This window comes from Podarcis raffonei, chromosome 4 (genome assembly GCF_027172205.1).
Source record: "Podarcis raffonei isolate rPodRaf1 chromosome 4, rPodRaf1.pri, whole genome shotgun sequence".
Lineage (NCBI taxonomy): Eukaryota > Metazoa > Chordata > Lepidosauria > Squamata > Lacertidae > Podarcis > Podarcis raffonei.
In genome coordinates, this window is record NC_070605.1 from 75679278 (window position 1) to 75700909 (window position 21632).

The 21632-nt window shown below is 41.9% G+C and overlaps 1 protein-coding gene across 4 annotated transcripts in view; it reads right to left on the reverse strand.

Moving 5' to 3' along the window:
- Window positions 1–309: 309 nt before the first annotated feature.
- CRACDL (CRACD like) overlaps window positions 310–21632 on the reverse strand; it is a 55819-nt gene continuing 34496 nt past the window's right edge. For 3 of the 4 annotated variants that reach the window (XM_053384159.1, XM_053384158.1, XM_053384160.1), the window contains exons 7-11: window positions 19059–19286; window positions 15259–16903; window positions 7010–7209; window positions 4182–4329; window positions 310–2217 (exon numbers count right to left, since the gene is read on the reverse strand). In XM_053384159.1, the coding sequence (XP_053240134.1) occupies window positions 2075–2217; window positions 4182–4329; window positions 7010–7209; window positions 15259–16903; window positions 19059–19286 (2364 nt within the window). In that variant the 3' untranslated portion in view covers window positions 310–2074. The remainder of the gene's footprint in view (window positions 2218–4181; window positions 4330–7009; window positions 7210–15258; window positions 16904–19058; window positions 19287–21632) is intronic. The other variant, XM_053384161.1, reaches the window with a different exon arrangement.

The following is a 21632-nucleotide window of genomic DNA, read 5'->3' on the forward strand; positions in this document are numbered from 1 at the left end:
AAACCCACAGATATACACCATGTTTTCAGAATTATGTGGGTGGCTTATCTAAGGTGCTTGGTGTACATACATAGATAAGGCCTGAGCCTCTGTCTGCCACATGAGAGAACCAGGATTGCTGCCCAAGTGACTATTGAGCCTTGCACAAACAAAGCATGAACTCTGCCACCAATCTAGTGCCTTTCTGCAATACTGCAACACTCAATAAATTCAGTTTAACTGATACCACACCTTCAAGAATACTGAAGGTGCTAAGGCTGTACCTTATGTATAAAATCCAGTGGTTATTTTTGTTGCCGTGGAAAGATGTTTTACATGGTATCCATTTTATTACACATCAAAAGGCACCTAAAGTAACAGCAGCAGGAAAATATATATATCCAGCATTACATCACATGCTAACAAAATCCTAGCGATCACCTGTAACATAATTGAAAATGTATATTGAACATGCATGCAAAAAGAGGGCAGAATGAAGGCCACTCATCCGGGCAATTTTGGATTATCAATGTACAATGAAGGACAAAGTAATATTTTCTCCTTTGTTAGATAAACAAAGCTTGCCAACTGTTTCCCTTACTAGGGACTGAAGTTTGGTCTTTTTTTCCCGCTGACCCTGAATCCAACGGCTATGCATTTATTCACAGGCTGATTACCCCAACTGTGCAGATAAGAAAGTAAGTAGCATCAGCCAGTTTTGTCTCGAATTTTCTGTTGTGATATTATATATATGTGTGAAATTGGCTTTCCTTTTTTACAGCTGTGCATAACTTTAAAATGTGAAAACTCTGGCAGGCATTATGACTAGCCTTCAATATCATGGATAAGGTCGTTTCTCCAAAGTGTAAGAGCAGCAACGGAGCTTCTAGATTAGAAAATGATACGGTTACGAAACAGAGGTTAAAGCAATGTCTAATTCAGGCATACCCAAACTTGGCCCTCCAGCTGTTTTGGGACTACAACTCCCATCATCCCTACCTAACAGGACCAGTGGTCAGGGATGATGGGAATTGTAGTCCCAAAACAGCTGGAGGGCTGAGTTTGGGGGTGCCTGGTCTAATTTTTTACATAGACGTGGATCAGGAGAAGGGAACCTGTGGACCTCTACATGTCGTTGGGAGTCCAACTCCCCATTGGCCAACCCCAGCAGGTATGGCCCATGATCTGGGATGATGGGAGTTCCCAGCCAGCAACATCTGGAAGGGCAACATATCCCTCATCCCGGATATAAATTCCTTGTCAGCTCAGTTTAGGATTTGAAATCATGGGGCTGTTCAGACGCTACTGAATGCCCACTAGTCAACTAGATGTGGCAAAATCAAGCATGTGTGCTCTTTCTTCCAATCCTCACTACATCAACAACTGCAACAGGAGATCTTGAATTTTTAAATACAGATTCTCCCTTTTCCTGTAACTATGCTACCTATTTGGAGTTCAAATAAATGAGGGTTCTTCCAGTGGAGTCATGACTTTCTTGGGTATTGTCAAGTAGCACATACGTCTAATGCTTGGTTCTGATCCTGACCCAAAAGTGTGCAGAGGTTTGGGGAGTGGGGAGAGAGTAGTAGTGACTGAATCAGTCCAGACAATAAATTAGCATTCCAGCCTATTTCCACGTTTACACCACAATGCTACCATTTTTTAATTTTCTGTTAATCTATCAACCTAACATCATTTGTTTTGCATGTGTGTTTCTGCGGAAGAATTTAGTTTCATAGCTCAAAAAAAGTGGGAGGAAGAACTTTGATAGGAAGATTAGTTACAAGGTAACAAAACAATGGTAAACCAATAGTTAGTAAATATTCCAAAGCTTATCCATCACAAACCATTTTGCAGAGGGGAAAGAAACAAAGAAGATGTAAGATAAGCAACATCATCTGCAACAGATTATTTTTCCAAGCAAAAAACAAAGAGCGCAGCATTAGCTTTCTAGCAGAATCTTCACTGCTACACAGTGGGTTGAGAATACAAATGTGTGGCCAACATAATAGATTTCATGATTAACTATCTGTTCAATTAACATAGCCCAATAAAAAAAAATCTAGAACAACTATTATGCATAAAAATGCATACTCTATTTTATCCTCTGAGGCATGTCGCTCCAAGCTTGAGATTTCTTTTTGGCAAGTTCCATCCATGAAGGTTGTTCTGGGGAAGAATGACTGACCTTCTTAAGTGGCTTTATATCTTCTCTTTCAATCAGCACTGAAGACTGAACTGTGTGGAAAACAAAAATATCGCTTACTTACTTAATAGCAGTGTGATACTCAAGAATAACAAGTAGGATTTTTTTTGCCCTATCAGCTTAATTAACCATTATGGTATGAAGTGCCATTAGGCAATGCTGAAAAATCTTTTTAAGACTCCTAACCCATGATGAATAACCTACTAATAACACTTTTAAATTTGCTGTGATAAAGGTTATTCTGTAGCACACACCTGAACTAAATTTAAAGTGCCCAATTCATCATATGCATCATTTGTAGGGATCATTTTATTGTTCATGCTACAGAAAGCGTTCAGTCAGCATGTTTGATGTAGGGCACAGAAGCAAACCTGGAACTTTTCCTGCCCTTGCTGAAGTATATATGTTGGAATCAGAGTCAATCTCCGACAAGGCAGCCTTTGCAGACTTGCACAAAGTGTGGACGGGAGCATGAGGTGAGGACAGGTGGAACAAACTTGACACAACAGCTTTCTGGGATTAAAAATTGGCCACAATTTCATTGATTAAAGATGTTAAGTAGGCTTTGGCTTAGGCATTGGGTGTGCACATTGTATCAGCATCCCTGCTGCAGGCTGAAGCTTGGACAGGATCATGCCTGGGTTATGGGACCACTTCAAGGCACAACTCAACTCCTCAGGCTGCTACTGGAAGTTCTATGGCCTGCCTGCTCTTCCTTTGGCTTCAGGACAGAAACTTCCACTCAGACCCCTTTACCGGGGTACCCAGCAATATCACACCAGGTTAAGTCGAGGTGATGCCCCACACCCGGGAAACAGACTAAGGATTCCACCCAATGCCTTATCCACTGAAAGTTGTGATGACTGATATGAAGAAGGCACCCAACGGGCCCCCCCCTTTTTTTTGCAGGCAAGTTCCTTCCCAGCCCTGAATAAGGTGACCATTTTGATCCACAGCAAGATCTTCTTAACATGGTACCTAAAGAACAGCATATAGGGTGGGTTGCTCTTCCACTAACTGAACTGCTGACCCCTTGCCACAGTTGGCTTTCATCCTCCAGAGACAGATCAGAGTGAAGACTTGTTCACTCCGGTCTGCTGCCCAGGTCCCGCCCTCCACTGACGCTCTCGTTGGTCACATACATTCACGTTTTGGTGGGCAATCCCACCAACCTCCCGTGGCCAGCTGAGGAAGAGCCCAATGTCCGGCCACAAGGGTGAAAAGACTCTTTCCGGCCCGGGATGCTGGGCAGGGCCATAACCGCTGCCCACCCCAAATTTGGGTAAGCAGATATACACCTGCTAGAATGCTCATCACATCTGTATGTCCTGTTTTTAGATGTGTGGTTGAAAAACGTAAGATGTGGAGAGGGTGCCCTCAGTCCCACTAATAGCATGTGAAATCAGAACTACAGGTTTAAGGTTTTACTACAGTATATAAAGTCCTAAACCGCCTAGGAGCTGTTTACTTGAGAGACTGGCTTTTCCCACCTCCTCCTACTTAAACCCCTACATCATCTAGTGAAGACATCTTGAGGGTGCAACACACCTTGGAAGTTTGCTTAATGAATACTTGGGCAGAGTTATTAGCATGGTAGCACCCACAATTTGGAATGCATTCCCCCTGGAAAATAGAGTGGCACCTGTATTCCTTTGAATGCCTCCTTGAGACTTTTTAAAATTCAGCCATGCTTTTTCAGGTAGCATTGTCAGACATGGTTTATGCCGGTTTTACAGATAGATTTGATTCAATCTTGTTGTTGTAACCTTGTATTTCATTTTTAATTTCTTTTTTGGGGCACTACCATGGTATTTGTGAAAGATGTACAGTTTATAAATTCTTTAAATAAATAAAACCAGCAGCACGCCTTCAGGAAGAAGTTGCAGAAATGCCCAATCTTGTGAACCCTTAATAAAAACTGGGAACGTTGTTTGTGTGATGGAAAATACTTTACAGCCTGGGTCTATGTCAGAATTTTAGCGTCTTGTTTTCATACCAGGGTTATGGTGTGACAGCAAGCTGCCTCCTGGCAAAGATTCCTGCATATCTGACTTAGTTTCTTTTCTCTGTTCTTCAGAAGAAGCTGCGGGTGGGAAAGGCAAGGATGTGTTTCGCGTGAAATCTGTCTGTTGCCTCAGAACTTCCTAAATAAAAAAAAGGGGGGGTGAGAGAGAGAATACCACACACACCATAGGATAGTGTTGTTCTAAATAATTCAGTGGGAAAGAGAACCACAGTAGGGATTTGACAGAACACAAGAAACTCAGCAGCAGACATGGCTCCCTGCTCAACAATAGAATAATGTGGTCTTATGTCACACACACTTGCCCTATTTATGCCATCTGAGCTGTAAACACTCCATAAACATTTCATAGTTTGCAGACTGGAAAACTGTTTGGGGGATTTTGAATTATGCAATTAGAAGCACTTGGAGATGAGCTGTTGCAGCCACAGCAAATTATTCAAGGCCTCTTTTGATAATGAGGGCAAGCGCAAGCCAAAACTGGCAGCAAACAGCTTCCCGTGGACAATAGGGAGCTATGGCTATGCAGCAGTGGCCCCTGCGCTTTTAAAATATGACACACCAGTGGATTTATCTTTTGCTCCAATGCTGTTTTAAGCCAAAAGCAGCCTCAGGGTGGTACAGGTCAGAATGTAAGGAAACTGAAGAAAAGAGAAGGGGGTTGCTTAACCCTTTCAGCCATTTTCTAGTCAAGCCTCTGTCTTCCTCAATGGCTCCAGGGTTTCCAATACTTGGTTCTCCAGATCTACAATTCCCATCAACCCTGACCACTGGTCCTGCTAGCTAGGGATGATGGGAGTTGTAGTCCAAAAACAGCTGGAGACCCAAGTCTGGGGAACCCTGCTCTAAGCTAGTTTTATTTGCAGGATGGTACTACTGTATGCTGATAATACATACTTACTTCTCTGTCAGAGACACACAGTCAGGGTGGTTCGAAAGGTATGACCACAATGTGGAAATAACAATTGCTTTTTGACTCAGCTTCCTGTAAGACCAAATCTACATTGGACAATCTACAGGAAATTTTGCAAACCAAAAATGGAAGTTTTTCTGCACACTATCCTTTGGAAATGTCCTACACAATGGAACGTAACTGACTTTCTTTCTTTCAAGTATTACTCATCTGAACAAAGTTTACTTTGGCCTGGGATGTGACCCAAAACCAACATTTAGCACAAAGAAATAAAACCATAGAATTCACAACACTAGTGGGTTCTCCCCCCTTCCGCAATCTAAAAATGCTGCTTAATTCAGGATCACAATATGAAAACATTAGTTTTATCAAGAAAGCTAAATGTAAGGAATATTACATAGGGTGAATAGGGTGCATGTCTATGTTAAAAATTAGCACTGCCATCTCATGCTTTGTGTAGGCAGAAATTGCCAAAGCTCATTTATTTCTCCCATGATCAAAACAGAATCCAGCAAATATAATTGGCATTTGCAGTCATTTCAGTCTGCAAAAAACTGCAATTGGTTATGTTCCACCACCACCCATTTGCATAGTATTTGTTTGCACTGAAATGACTGAGCTGGAATAACGTAATGATTTATGCAATTAACTATGGTAGTTATATAATTTTACCACAGAAGACAATGAGACACGTAACGTCTACAGAAGAAAAACTACAGCAGAATCACTGCTGCAGTTCTAGATTTTGATTCCAATGCTGACACAGAGATGCTTTTTTCTTAGTTCATTTTTTTCTATATACTGGTTAATCTCAATACCAGAAATAATTGATTTTGAGTACTGGAGGCCAAATTTCTCATTCTGCTTCAAGTCCTCACCAAGGTTTATAGGTTACAGGGAAAATGCAACATTTTTTTAGGGTGACATGACATTTATCTCTACATTAGTCTTTAAGCCTGTAAATATACTTTCAGTGTATATCATCAAACATGTATGCTATATATGACTTCCATTCTCCCTACTGGCAGATTAAAACCCATAGATTTTTTTTTAGAAGGAAAAGTACACACTCCTGCAACTAAGTATTCCATCAGCTGAGCTTTCAAGACACGTTCGGAACTGAAATGGTGTTCTGGTTTCCCACAGTTGCAAATTGAACAAAGGGAGATGAATTGGTCAGAATGAATGCTTCATTTGAAAACTGCTGCCTTCTGCTGTTGGTATTGCAACATTTATATTCTTTAGTGATGCACTGCAGATTAAAAATGTATCTTTAGGGCAGTTGCATACAGACATTTGCTGCAGTCATTACAGTAACTTCTCCCATGATGCTGAGCTCTTCCTGGTTGTTTTAATTGTATAAAGAAACGGAAGGCTGAAGGAAACACTGCAACATGGGAAAGGTTTTCCTCCTTCTTAAAAAAAAGCTCCCATCAGAGATAGGAGCTCCACTGTTGAAGAGGGAAGCCCACGTTTGCAAAAGGAAGAATAGGGTTGATTACAAAAAGGGCTCAAATGTCATTGGGATATTTGCTATAGAAGAAAAAAAGGTGCATCAGGTGAGCACTTGCCCTTTACAGAATTAAAACTCTACCTAATCTCACTTAAAAATACAAAAAAAGTGTGTGGGTGTGGGGAAAGGAGAACAAAGTCTAAGGGTGCTTGAGGAATTCATTCTTTGTGAATTCCAACACGAACAGCCCTGTGTAGCTCAGAACCTAAGCTATCTACCCGCTTTTACACTTGCTGAACATTTGCATGCAATAGCAGAGTTGGTGAATACCTGCCAACCTTAATTGATTACAAGATACCTTGCAGAAGCAGGTTAAAGCAAAGAGCCCCAATTCAATGTCACATGCAGGTCACAAGCAGGGATGACCTGTATTACCTCCATTCGCTCCTTCTCTTGTATTTGTTTTTCTGCGTCTGCCTTATCCGCAGCCACCAGTTTCTCTTCTTTGCTAAGCTCTTGCTCCATGACCCTCTGCTTTTGTTTTGCTATGGTAATCCAGGCTGGCACTCTCTGGCTTTCAGTTCCTCTTGCAGTGTCTGCTGCAGCAATCACAGGAGAAGGCACACTTTTCTCTGCTGAGATAATTTGGGAAGAAAGGTATTGGAGAGGGAAACTCAGTCTGTTGTTACTGGAGAAGGAAAGTCGGTCTTAGTGTTAAAGAAAGCAAAGCTTATGAACCGAAGAGATGGCCAGCCACTAGGGAGAAACCTCTACAAATACACACCCCAGAAAACTGCTCTAAAACTCTAATATTGTCAGCTTCGGATTTCTGAACTTGACCTTTGTCCTGCTTCTCTCCAGCAGACTCTGAGAGAGGAATGGATATGGCGTGACTATAGTTGCCTGGGTTACATGAAGCCCATGTTATATACAGTCAGAAGGAATGCAAGCTAGTGGAGAACTCTTATCCTGCACGCTACTCCACAAATCACTTTAGGGAGGTTCAGTGACATGCTGGTAGTGAACAACAAGCACTCCTTTGGACAATCTTAGTGACTGAATGGGGATTATAAAGCCTCAGGCAGTCCTTAAGGTATCCAAGACCCAAGCTGTGTGGGGCTTTTTAGATCAACACAAGAGCCATCGATGCTTCCTTCCATGCTTGTCCTGCATGCAGGAAGCTGCCCGCAATACAGCCACAATAATGCTTACAACAGCCACCTCTTCTTTACACGGTATTTGCTTCATTTGTTTATGCCAGGCTTCCTCAAACTCGGCCTTCCATATGTTTTGAGGTTACAATTCGCATCATCCCTAAACACTGGTCCTGCTAGCTAGGGATCATGGGAGTTGTAGGCCAAAAACATTTGGAGGGCCGAGTTTGAGGAAGCCTGATTTATGCCCACCAACTGCTCTTCTGAAGTTACCTTTATTATAGATTTGCATACACCTGCTATTACTTATTAGTAACAAAGTGGTTAGATATGCTGGGTGCTGTACAATCAGAGCAGCTTCTTTCCCCCCCCTTTTTTTGGAACTGAGTTCTGGCCCCTCTCAGGTGGGCACCATTGCCATTATAAGAGAACAAGGGAGGTGTTCACAGTGAGTTTCGGCACCTCTTTTTCTAGAAAAATAGCACTGTGTACAATAATTAAAAATAGAGTGCAGTCCAAACTTAAAAACCAATAAACTATGCATATAAAGACAAAGCAAAACAAAATGCAGTCCTTGCATGCAGGCTTACAATTGCCCTGGCTCCACATTTATGGAATGACCCCAGCTCTGAGGTACATCAGTCTCCAACATAAACTGTCTTTTCTAAGGTAGGTGAAGATGGACCTCTCTGTGCAGGTCAAGGGGAGGTCAACACTACCAAGGGGAAGGGGAAGGCAAACTCTAATGATTTTATCTGTTGGCTGTATTTTTATTTCTCCGCTGCTGCCACAATGATTAACGTTTTGACTTGATTTTATATATCGTGGTTTTAAAATGTTTGTTGGGCCCTCTCTGTGGAACTCTGGGTGAAGGGCAGATTATATAATATGTGAAATACGCAAAGATGAGGCACTTTAGAGGAGAATGGGAAGGAAAGTTTAAAAAGGAAGAAGGGGTAAAATGATGCGATCTAAACAGGAGCTTGGATGTACAAATAAAGCCAGAGAGTTCACAGTGCAACCCTGTACATGTCTACTCAGAAGTCAGTCCCACTGAGTTTAACTGGCCTTTCCCTAGGTGGGTTTGTAAAGCATTGCAGCCTCAAATATCAAGGAGGTGGTACTCAAGTGACCGAGAGCAGGAAGGGAAAAACAGAGGCAAATGGGGTTGGAGAGGAGTGGGGAAAGGGAGGGGAGGGGAGAGGTTGAGAAAGGGGCTAATCTTAGGCTAGAATTGGCACCTGTAGTCGGAAGGATCCAGGGAGGAACATACCGAGAAAGAAAAGAGAACAAATATTAAGGACCAAAAACACTGCGACATTTGAAAGTGAGTACAAGAAGCCCAAAGTGAAGGTTGGGAAGAGAGGGAAAGTCAGTTAGGAGAAAGGAGTATTTATCATTGGAATGACAAACAGAAAACAGCAAATGAGCAGCAGCATTTGGGATGAGGAGCTTGTCCACACCTGTGTTTGGCCTGCTGCGTTCCCCAGGGGAAACCCGATATTTAGCGCTCAGCAGGATCATACAGCAATGGAGTTTTTGGCCGATTGCAGTTTCTTGTGATTTAGCGTTAAAGAGCAGGTTTTCCTGGGGAAAGAAGTGCAACAAAGGCAAAACTGCTTGGATCCATGCCTAGAAAGTACGGGGCAAGTGGGAAACTGCTCAAACCTGTGTGCCTTCTAGGCATGGGACAAGCACAAGTGTGGATGAGCCTAAAATTGAAGGAATTCAAGGCAGAAACAAGACCACCAACAGGAAGAATGTTAGAATGTCCAATGCAAAACAACAACAACCAGAAGAATGAAATAAACATTTGTATGCAATGTAGGCTGCTCCTGGTTTAAACACATAGGCATACCATGTTGCCATCTCAGGTAGTTTGAACCTAATATTGTTCGGCCTTCTGAGAAGCCTGAGAGCCACACATACCACAGACAGAAATGGCTGCACTCAGAATAACTGCTTGTTATCTATTTGTAGGCCTGATGCTAGATCACCTTGAACGGCTGAAAAATAAGAACCATTGATGTGGCAGTCAAGCGAGCATTTATGACTCACTCTGGCAACACAAAACACTGAGGATGTCATAAATCAGGGTGAGACCCAGAGTCCTGAAGCCAACTCTTTTCATAGTCTGATTGCTGCTTCTGTCCATTACTGCTACAAAGAGAAGCAGTAAACTGAATAAATGGTCTGTTTTGTTCTGGGATTACTAACAAAGATCTGCACACAATAAATCAGAATTCACCTTCCATTGGGTAGGATAGAGCAGCTCACCTCAAGCAGAAGATTTTGGGATATCATTAGCAAGCAGCAATGCGTTGATCTAGCTTGGTATTATTATTTTTTATCATGTGGGGATTTTCTGCTTTACATCATTGGTGCATTTCCTCCCCAAGAGAGAGACTGACAGAAAGAAACACATTTGGAGAGGCTGCTATCGTTCTTACTATATATTTCTTCAGCTAATATTCATTAGGTTCCTTTTTAAATATTATACCTAGATTTTGAAAAATATTCTGTTCTACACATCTATGAATCTTCAGTTTTAAAGCAGGCTGTGTGGCAGTATTCCAAGGACATTTTTTTAAAAAGAAAGGGGGGAAACCACCCAATTATTGGAATGGATGCAAATACTTTGAGAGGGAGAAGCTGTAAAAATGATGCCATTGTTTACATCATCTGCATTTCACTTATACAGATGAGCTACTAAATGTCATGTTGCTAAATAAATTTGGATAGGGTTATTTTCAGTCACAGTTTCCTCCTCCTCCTAAATGGTAGAAAGTTCAGAGCAGATTGTGAAAGAACAATTTTCCTAGGACGTATGAAGTCTCATTGCAATCCAAGCAGAGGACAAGGCAAATCTAATGTTAAAAATTAGGAAGGAGTGAAAAATAAAGAGACTAGTATCAGAATGGTGTTTATGTATTCTCCCATGCAGGCACTCACTAGAATGTGATGTTATTGTCAGCCTGTATTGACTGCTGATAGTAGCACAAGCTAGCCAACCTTACTAGCTTTGTGCTGAGTAATCCAATCCAATGGCGTTGCTCATAATGCCATTAGCTACCCGGATGTGAACATCAACAGCCAGTCACATTGTGTTCTTGGCTCTGTGTCTGGTCAGCTGTGGCAGAGCTACTCTGCAAACCTTCATTCCAGACAATCATTTTGCTGCGGGGTCGCCAATATTCCAAATCTTCTGAAACGAAAAGTCAAAGGTCTGGGAAAAATTCCTGGTTCCTTAAAACAGTCCAAAACACACAAGATGGTTGGGAAGCTGCACACAAAGATTGTGTGGGTGGGGAAAGGTGGAACTTGAACTGGTTCTTCTCCTGGATCGGGTCCCTATTTAATCGCCAGGTGCCCCTTCATGGAAGCCTCCACTGGATCAAAGAGCTTCTATGAATGGTTACAATTGGGGGGGACACACCAATGTTTTGGTTTGAAAGACAGTTAAATTGATCTTTTGATCTACTCCTTGACGATACTTGATGGGTGCTTATTTTTATCTTTTTTATTACAAATATTGTGTATTTAAAATGCTGTTTTCCCTCTCTGATAATTTGGGTGGGGTTATTGGGTTGTTCTTGTTTTTATTTTGATGATGCATTTTTTGTTTTTATATTGTGATTTTATCCCTGAGACCTGTGGGTATAGGGCGGTATATAAATTTTAAGAATAATAACAAAAATAAGGTGCAGTCACCACTCCAATTTGCACCTGGTTGACGTTTGCTCCTGACCCATTCCCCAGAACTTCCCATTCAAGTGGCATCACTGTCAAGCCAGGCTCTACTGGGGCTGTCTCAGGCAATGTAGGTACCATTCTCTCCACCAACACAACAGGGAGAGCCAGTGTGGTGTAGTGGTTAAGAGCTGTAGTCTCGTAATCTGGGGAACCGGGTTCGCGTCTCCACTCCTCCACATGCAGCTGCTGGGTGACCTTGGGCCAGTCACACTTCTTTGAAGTCTCTCAGCCCCACTCACCTCACAGAGTGTTTGTTGTGGGGGAGAAAGGGAAAGGAGAATGTTAGCCGCTTTGAGACTCCTTAAAGGGAGTGAAAGGCGGGATATCAAATCCAAACTCTTCTATCTTCTCCAAAGGTTGCGGAAAGTCTGGTTTGGAAAACGTGCCTATATATCCTGCAGTTTTCATGCATGAAGTTGGATTTGGTTTAAGACAGAGGTGGACACGGAGTGTTGCAGATTAGGCCGGTGTGTGTGTGTGTGTGTGTGAATTAGAAGCAGAAATGAAAGAGAGAGAGAGAGCAATGATAGCAAACAAGTAAACGAATAAATACCTTGGTTCTCAAACTTAATCTGTTCCGGAAATTCCATTCCAAAACCAAAGCATTCCAAAACCAAGGCACACTTTCCCATAGAAAGGAATGCAAAACGGATTAATCTGTTCTATTGCATGTGAAGTCTATCCATTTCTAGCACTGTCACTCAAGTAAAGAGGCACCGGAGTTAAAGACATATTTATGACCCATTTGAACCACTAAAGCAGCATATATATGCTAAACGTTATAGAATCATAGAATTGGAAGAGTTGGAAGGGACCACAAATGTCATCTAATCCAACCTGCTGCAAAGCAGGAATCTTTTGCCCAACATGGGGCTCGAACCCACGACGCTGAGATTAAGCGCCTCATGATCTACTGACTGAGGATAAATGAGCATGTTGCAACACTATTCATCTTGAGGATCAGTCTTTAGCCTACAGGTAATGCCCAAGCACTACAAAATATACGGTCACAATGCAGCACACACCGCAGTTATAAGACCCTGTGGAGTTAACCTTGAGGTAAAAAATAAAAATAATAATTACTTATTCATTTACAAGACAGCTTACAATTGCAAATCAAAACATATTTCATCAAGAGAAGTTAAAGGAACATTATAAAATCGATGCATGAACAGTTTTACTCATACAGAGTTTTCACAGTATTAGTTACATATCCCTCCAGACCACTGAAATGTAGGAAATTCTGGTTTGTAGGGCTGTTGCCAGCTGGCACTCGGTACATCTTTAAATGCACAAACAGAGCACCACTGTTGCAGTTAGATGGGCAGATAGATATGGGGCACACCAGATTTGCAAATGCTTGGAAAGTCAAATGGATTTTCCACCTCATCTATGAGCACTTATTAGAGTCTCAGTTACGAAGTGTAATGACATCAGTACAAAACTGCCTCCTTATAAAACTGGTCTTGTGACAGTGAGACAGCACCATGATTAATGTCAAACAGGGTTGGCTAACCTGTAGCCATCCCAATGTTGTTGCGCTACAAATTCTACCATTCCTGACCACTGGCACGCAGGGAACAAAATTTAAGTTTGGAAAAATGGGAAATAAAGATTCCCCAACATAGAGACTGAATTTGGGAACTCGTTAAATAGACCAATGTTCTGAAAGGCAAGACACATGAACTATTTTCAGAAAGGCTTTGCAGAAATATGCTTAAATAAATACATTTACTGTCCATGCTAAGGAACATCTAAAAAAGGGGTACTGCCAGTGAGAGTTACCATGGTTGGTAAGATAATGTCATGATGCTGGAGTTGGATTTCTCATCTTCAGAGATTGAGCGTGGGCACTCTGAAGCAGGAGGGGAAGGACAAGCAAAGGCAGCCCCATAAGTGCTCTCAGATGAACCTCCTGGGCCAGTTCCGCTGTCCCCTGCCCAACCTGAAGATGTGGCACTGCTTTCCTCTAACTCAGTGGACACTTTGAAAGAAGACTTCGAAAGACCTGAGGCTCCTCCACTCCTCCATCGCAGCAGATTACTGAAGACAACTATGCAATTTAAGGCAAGGAGCATCTCGCAGCCCAGGTGGTGATAACAATTAGGCTTAAACTGATGCTACTGCTTCTAATGGGATGCAGGTGGCGCTGTGGTCTAAACCACTGAGCTTCTTGGGCTTGCCGATCAGAAGGTCGGCGGTTTGAATCCCTGCGACGATGTGAGCTCCCGTTGCTCTGTTCCAGCTCCTGCCAACCTAGCAGTTCAAAAGCATACCAGCGTGGGTAGATAAATAGGTACCACTGCGGTGGGAAGGTAAATGGAGTTGCCGTGAGCTCTGGTTGCTGTCACAGTGTTCCATTGCACCAGAAGCAGTTTAGTCATGCTGGCCACATGACCTGGAAAGCTGTCTGCAGACAAACACCAGCTCCCTGGGCCTGAAAGCGAGATGAGCACCACAACCCCATAGTTGCCTTTGACTGGACTTAACTGTCCAGGGGTCCAGTACCTGTACTTTTTACTGCCTCTATTGCTATATAGGGGCTCTGTTTCAGCTTGTTCCTTGCTGGGGCAACATTAATCCACGTTAATCCCTGGCTACCCAAGTGTCTCCCTCCTATATGCCTGTTCTCCATCTGTTCTCTCCCATTTGTCCACCTTGTAAAGTATGATGCAAATTAATGGAGCTATATAAACAAGAAACCTGCTAGTTAGTCTCAAGGTTATAAAAATAATAATAAACAGAAAAACTGGAGTACAGTGGTACCTCGGGTTACATACGCTTCAGGTTACAGACTCCACTAACCCAGAAATAGTGCTTCAGGTTAAGAACTTTGCTTCAGGATGAGAACAGAAATCGTGCTCCGGCAGCGCAGCGGCAGCAGGAGGCCCCATTAGCTAAAGTGGTGCTTCAGGTTAAGAACAGTTTCAGGTTAAGTACGGACCTCCGGAACGAATTAAGTACTTAACACGAGGTACCACTATACTGGCATACCTATATCAGACATCGGCTGCTCCATTTTTCTCACAAGTGAAATCAGTGCTTTTTTTTCCTAGAGAAAAAGGTGCCAGGATACACCTCCCTCAGAAGACCCATCCCAGAGCCCAACTGCGCCCACTCTGGGGCCTTGCTCAGCTGAGGCACAGCTTTACCAACATGTCAGCTGTTAGCTGGGAGGCTGAAGAGCCTCAGCAAAGCCCTGCTGCACATCCGACACACGAGGAGACCCTCTCTTGAGCCTGTAGAGGATGTCGCCTTTCGGCTCCGGGGGAAGTCTCCTTGTGAGCTGGAGGCACATTGGGGCTTTGCTTAGTCTGGTCAGGTTTCTCCCCACCAAAACAGGTAGATAAGAAATTCATGTACCTCCCTTTGTGAAAAGCCCATTGGGCAGTTTACAACACAGAAACATAACAAAGAACACAGTGTACATACTAATGCATGTATTAATGATAACAGTATAAAACAGAAGCTACTGAGCTTTGCAGACTGCTGAGGGAACTGTAGTAAATTTATCCTATTCTGGCACCCTGTAAAAAATGTATGGTTACTTTATGGTTTGTTTTGTCGCTGTAAAAGTGATTTCACAGTATTATTTTTTTTTAAGATCTTGCAGTTTAAATATATTCAGGGCAGAGGTGTGAAACTTCTGATCTGGGGTCCTAATCAGGCCTGGCAAGGCCTCTGAAATCGGCCTGAGACCGTTTTGGGCAAACACAGTGATCCAGTTCCCCACCCCTGCTTTAGGCACACAAAAATCTCAAGCAAGAGTATTCTTACCAGGCACTTCGGGTGGGCTTGGTTTCGTCTCCAAATCTTTGCCTTCATTTTTCAACTCAGGATATTTGGTTACCTTTTCCTGCTTTTCTATGTTTGTGCTAGTACCAGCAATAAAGTAGTGTTGCAAAATAGGTTTCCTTGGCAATGGAGGTTTCGTGCTACCCTGTTCAGAGGCCTTTGATTTAGCTTTGAGGCTTTCAGTTAAAAAGCTGGTGGCATTTACATCACTTGTTTTTTTAGCCTCTGCTTTTTCACTTTTTAGGGATGTCAAAGGTAGTCCCTCTTTTTCCACATTAAACTCTGCACTGTATCTTTTAGCCTCCTTTGATTCCTGCAAAGAGCTGTTTCTATATTTCAGTGATAAAGATGTGGATCTAAGCTTGACTTGGAAGGGGTTTTTTTCTTCACAACTTGACTCGGCAGTACTTGATTGCTGTGGAAGAGCAGTGGGAAAGTTACTCAGCACTGGTTTTGAAGCCATGACCTGGGGCGGTGGACTAGCTTCCACTCTGTCTGATGATCTCCCAGCGGTTTCTGATTCCAACTCTGATGAGGAGGCCCACTTGCTAGTGCAGCCTTTTCTCTCTTGGCAGGAGTTAACCTCTGCATCCTCTTTTACCTTCTCGTTTCTTGAAGAGTTTTTCATTTTAGCCTGCAAGATCTGCATGGCTGGTAGATTTTCATACGCTAAAGTGTCCTTCATGTTCAAGCTACTAGTCCTTGACCTTCCCCAAGCTGACGAGACAGAGAATTTTCTTGCAGTGCTTTGGTCACTGGATTCTTTCCCTCCTAAAATCAACATAGCAGGTATTGCTGGGTGACTGTTTTCTTTATCGGATACAGATAGCACCTGAATTGGTTTTGCTTTTTCTAGGTTCAAAGGGGGAGGTTGGTCTGTTTGTGGTGATGGGACCGTGCAAGAAGTTTGGGAAATACTATTGCTCTCAGAATATGGTAAATCTGTGATGTGGGGTGAATTTTTTGATATAAGACTGATGGTGCTAGGCAGTGAAGGAGATGCATTTATAGTTCCCTTGTTAGAAATGTCTTCCAAAAGTGCCTTGGCATCTTTGAATGTATTTTTTTCTCTTCCTCCTAGCGTTAGGATCACATCGTCTTTGGTTGAGACATTCTTATCAGACAGCATGCCATATTTAGACTGCACACCATAAGTCTGTTTATTTTCCTGATTTAAAATATTAAGTGATGTGCTATTTAATAAACTGCAAGAGGAAATCTTTAGTGTTTCAGAGTGCTCTCTCTCCCTTTGTGATTCTTGGTTTGCAATAAGATTTAGGGCAGCTGTATCTTCTTTCTTCTGAAGAAACAATGACAATACGGTGTGTGATATTTCTTGTGTATTTTGGCAGCCCTCTGGTTTATTTTCACAGAGAAGCATATGTGATTCAGAAGTGGTGTGCAGAGTGCGAGTTTTTTCATTTTGGTGACTCAAATTATGCTGAAGATCTTTTGACATTTCAAGTTGCTGGGAGTACACTGAATTTGCTAAATTTGCGCTCTCTGTTGGCGTCTTATGGTTGGAACTATCACCTTCACAGGTTAGTTCAGCTAGCATCTCATTCCTTTCATTTTTGTCTTCTTCAGGTGTGCAGCTCAAGTCATTCTGAAATTCTGACAGGTTCCTCTACAAGTGAGAAATGGAAGATGTTTATCATATGTTCAGCATATCACAACTTTATTTTATTTACCTGCTGTCAAGATGGCAGAATCATTAATGTTCCCCCAAGTGCTCCCCCCAAAAGAGGACAACTCCCTGCAGTGTTTTTAAGTGTACTATACATCAATTTCTTTTATTCCTATACATTAAAAATCATTATGCGATAGGAGGAAAAGGGAATATAGTGAGCTATAAATACTCTAACAACTAAATACATGGGGCAAAAAAAGTAATGAAAACATGTATACATGAACAAGTTTTATCATTTCATAGTTCTTAATAATGATTTTCCTTTTCCTCAAATGGTTTTGCTTTGTGCTGCCATTTAATAAGAAGAAAACATCAATGAAACTGCAATTTCAGCTGGCTTTTTTTATAAGCTGTGACAATCTCTCTCTCTGTCTCTTTTACACTTGATCTTTATTTTCTCTTTCAAAATAGGAAAAAAGCTTCCTGAAAGATCGTAAGATATTTATTTTTATGTGAGATGTTTTTGATATAAATCTTCACAGGATGATGTTGACAAAATATACAGATTACGCATCTTTCTGTAGTTCTAGTATTTATCCATCTGTTTAACCACAGCCAACTGTGCTAACTGACAGTTTGGATGTGGATGGTTTAAAAGCAAGACTTTGCATTCCAGAGGTACAATAGCTTTTGGGCCACTGGCTGCTACTATTTTTCTCAAACCAAACTGGCCATGAAAAGCAATCACCAAAAACTCTTAAGGGAAAATGTGGGTGAGAATACACACATACAAAATAACACTTAAAAAGGAGGGCAGATGGATGGATTTCAGTGCAAATGGCAGAAGACTCCCAAGCAAACTAAAATATCTGATATTAAAAGACCTAACAACTATTCTGAAAGCCTAATGGAGCAAAGAGAAACACACTTTTTTTTTACAATTTATCTTTACTCCACCGGGGGGGGGGAGAATTACAGAGGAGGTGGCCTTGCATTGTACCATACTTCCAAGTTGATGGGTATAGGGCTGAGCTGTAAAAGGAACACATTTAGCCACAGAGTCCTACCTGCTGGGGTACATCATGGTGTCTGGCCACTACCTCCTAGAAACTGGACCAATGCTGGCAAGGGGAGGGGCCATGAAGTGAGCTCCTCCCACACACAATTCTGAAACTTCTAATCGTGACCCAAGTAGGATCAGAAGAATTTGCACTGCAGCGGCTTCCATGCTAGAAATTATAGTGAAAGAAAAGGACCCCAAAATACTGGTGGACATCTTGACATATAAAGAGATATCAGAGATGTCACAGTAGAAAATAATAGGGGGGGGGATTAAACTACAGTGGTACTTCGGGTTACATACACTTCAGGTTACATACGCTTCAGGTTACACACTCCGCTAACCCAGAAATAGTACTTCAGGTTAAGAACTTTGCTTCAGGATAAGAACAGAATTCGGGCTCCGGCGGCAAGGCAGCAGCAGGAGGCCCCATTAGCTAAAGTGGTGCTTCAGGTTAAGAATAGTTTCAGGTTAAGAACGGACCTCCAGAATGAATTAAGTACTTAACCCGAGGTACCACTGTATTTTTCAGTTTGTTATGTCTAGCCCTATTCAGGAGCTCCTCTTCATGTGATTTACACCTGTGTGCGGGTAACAGCAGGGCCAGGAGCATGTTTGTAGCAGAAAACCTGCTCTATTTATGTAGGGCTCTTGCCCTTCAATGTAGAATCTTGGTTACATCATGTGGTGTAAGTGGCTTCACACGTTCACTACATTCTTGAAGTACCTGCTGCCAAGGCAGGAAATGTGTGTGTTCCACATTTAGAATGCATGCCAGCATTCACTCTTGTTTAAAAAGTGACCCAATAGGTGTAATTTCCAGCTACAATAAATAATTCTGGACTCACGAAGAGTCGATAAGAGGAAAGGCAACTTTTAAAAGTGGGTCCCTTTAATTATTCTCTCTACTTCCTTTGTTATTGTTGCTAAAACTGGTTCTACTATCCTGTTGTCCCTTGTTCTCTGGGGAATTAAATATGCACACATGCAGGTCTCACCAAGCACAACTGATAAGGAAGCATAGCAATGGGGACAAAGAACATATGTTTTTAAATGGTTTTTAAATGTATCTCTCTTTTTTTGGTTTATTACCGAAGCGGGTCGTCTTGTTCTACTGGATCTTTGGTTCCGTGGTTTCACTAAAAGCTTGTGCTTAGCAGCTGAATTATCCAAGCAAGAAGAAAACTTGGCTGGAGTATCGAAATCAGCAGGAGGAGAGAGATTGCAGTCAGATGTCTGCAGAGATATAATTTTAGCACTTGGCTGCCTGGGGAATAGCTGGCTTTCCACAGAAGAGGATCTCAAAGGACTTGGTGTGACCTAAAGGAGAAGCCGAAAATGACAGAGGACAGGGAGGGGAAGAGTCAGATTTTATTTTTTTAAAAAGAGCACAATTTAAACATACAATAAAACTTGAAAGTTTCTAAGGAATTTTTAAATACACGTTTAATCAGTGTTGGAATCACTCTCTAGCATACTGTAGCACATAGGAAAATGATGTAAACAGCAATTAATACATAAGGCTGCCAATACTGCTGGGACCATACTGCAGTGTACAGATTTAATATAAATACTACCGTCATTTCATTTCAGTCAACAACAAAAATGAAGAGCACTTATACTGAGACTCCAGCTTCTGCTACAAGTTCCATCCCCAGTGCTTCTGAATTGCTGCCTATTGAATTAATATCCTGCCTTTCTTCCATGGAAGCACACATAGGGCTCCCACAGAGTCTTCCATCTTGGGACTAAAGAGACCCAGACTTGCTTAACTTCAACAAAGTTGTCATCAAGTCCCTTCAGACCATGCGATCCTATATGCTAAAAAGCCAAGTTGCGGCTTGAGTGGCACCATCCACAAACAAGGAGGAGATTTATCAAGTGCAAAATCACTTCAGGGGAGGAATCTCAAGGAGGACAAGATCTGACTGTGCTCAGTGGGCACAAAATGCAAACTGATATTCAGGTGAAGATGACAAAAAAAAGAAAGAAAACTGGAGTTGGAACGGAATTGGAGCATTCCACACTGTATTATTCTGTATTCGGTTCCACTTGTCCTACACTAAAGTCTATTATACAGAAAAAAATGCCTCTATAAAGCTAGGGCTCTGTACACAACACCCCCTTAAAACGCATTCCTCTGCCCCCGAGAATCCTGGGAATTGAAATTTGTAAAGGGTGCTGGGAATTGTAGCTCTATGAGATGTAAATGAAAGTTCCTAGGATTCTTTGGAGATGAGAAATGTTTTAAACTGCATGATGTAGTTATGTGACCCCCTCAAGCTTAAGGTTTAATGTTTTACTATGTTTTTATATATGCTGGAAGCCGCCCAGAGTGGCTGGGGCAAGCCAGTCAGATGGGAGGGGTACAAATAAATTATTATTATTATTATTATTATTATTATTATTATTATTATTATTATTAAAACCAATGTCTCCTTTTAGGAAAAGCAGCATCAGAGATGAGAGGCACAGTATTCCTCCCTCCCTTATGAACTAATTTCAAATTATTTTCTGTTTGCAAATGATAAAATACAGGATGGCCTTTCTTTACTCATGTGTATCTCTGGCTTGGTAAACTTTATTCTCTCCTTTCTCCTTGCAGCATAACAGAGGGATACAATGTCAGTTGCATGCCAGTTTTAATCTTTTTTCCACCCAGGACTTTCAGGTCTCTTCCAGCAGTACAGAAGAGTCTAGAACTGGAATCGTTTGAGCACACTTTCAAGCTTACAACTCAGCACCTATAAGCTGTCAAACATTTCTGTCTTTTACATTTTGTATTCCCTTTGGAACCCTTAGAAACATCTCAAGGTTGTCTTATTGTGCATAATCATGCCCAAACGAAGAGAGATGCTTGTTCTATTATATATAAACACATTTCATACACATACAACATGATCTGCAAGAGATTCTAAAGCACTGAGGTACTGTGAAAATTAGGGAGAAGGAAGCAGTCAAGACAAGCCATCAGGCCTCAAAAGCAGGAGGAACTAATGCATTTCTGGGCCACTTTCCAATCGGCACCTACTTATCATTTCAACTGCTCTAGCCTTATCTTCTGCCGGTGGGTTGAGTCATATAAGCATATGCAACACTCTGTATTTCATATCATGGCAAATTCTCACTGATTATTGGGTAAACAACCCCTACTGAAAATAGCTACATTGGAGGTGTTACAGAAACTTGGTCTGCAGAGTGATGCACGTTCTAGATGCAATTCACTTGCATGGGTGAAAATATTCACAGTTATATCTCCATGAAGCTCATTCTCTTTTGCAATGCTCCTATCTGGAAACTAGCATCCTGGACCAATGCTCTTCAGGATGAATATGGAGCAGTGAGGGAGAATGCTACTAAGTGTTATCCTCGGAAGCCACTTTAAAATAACTTAATTTCTAAACGGCCTTTTCTTGATGTGTTTTAATTTCCTTTATTCCTTGTCTCCAGGGGAAAAAAACCCATCTCTCACTACTTTGCACTCTCCCCTCCAGCTCTCATGTGCCTTGATGTCTCTGGCTCTTCCTCAGCTCAGTGAGTAAATGGAACTCTTCAAGGGACTGCTAAAATGCTCTTCAATCTGCTGCCTATGTGTGTTGCTGATTGAAGGGCACCTATCAACTCCTACTCAAAGATCGCAGGTTTGTGGGTAGGAACATTGGCTCC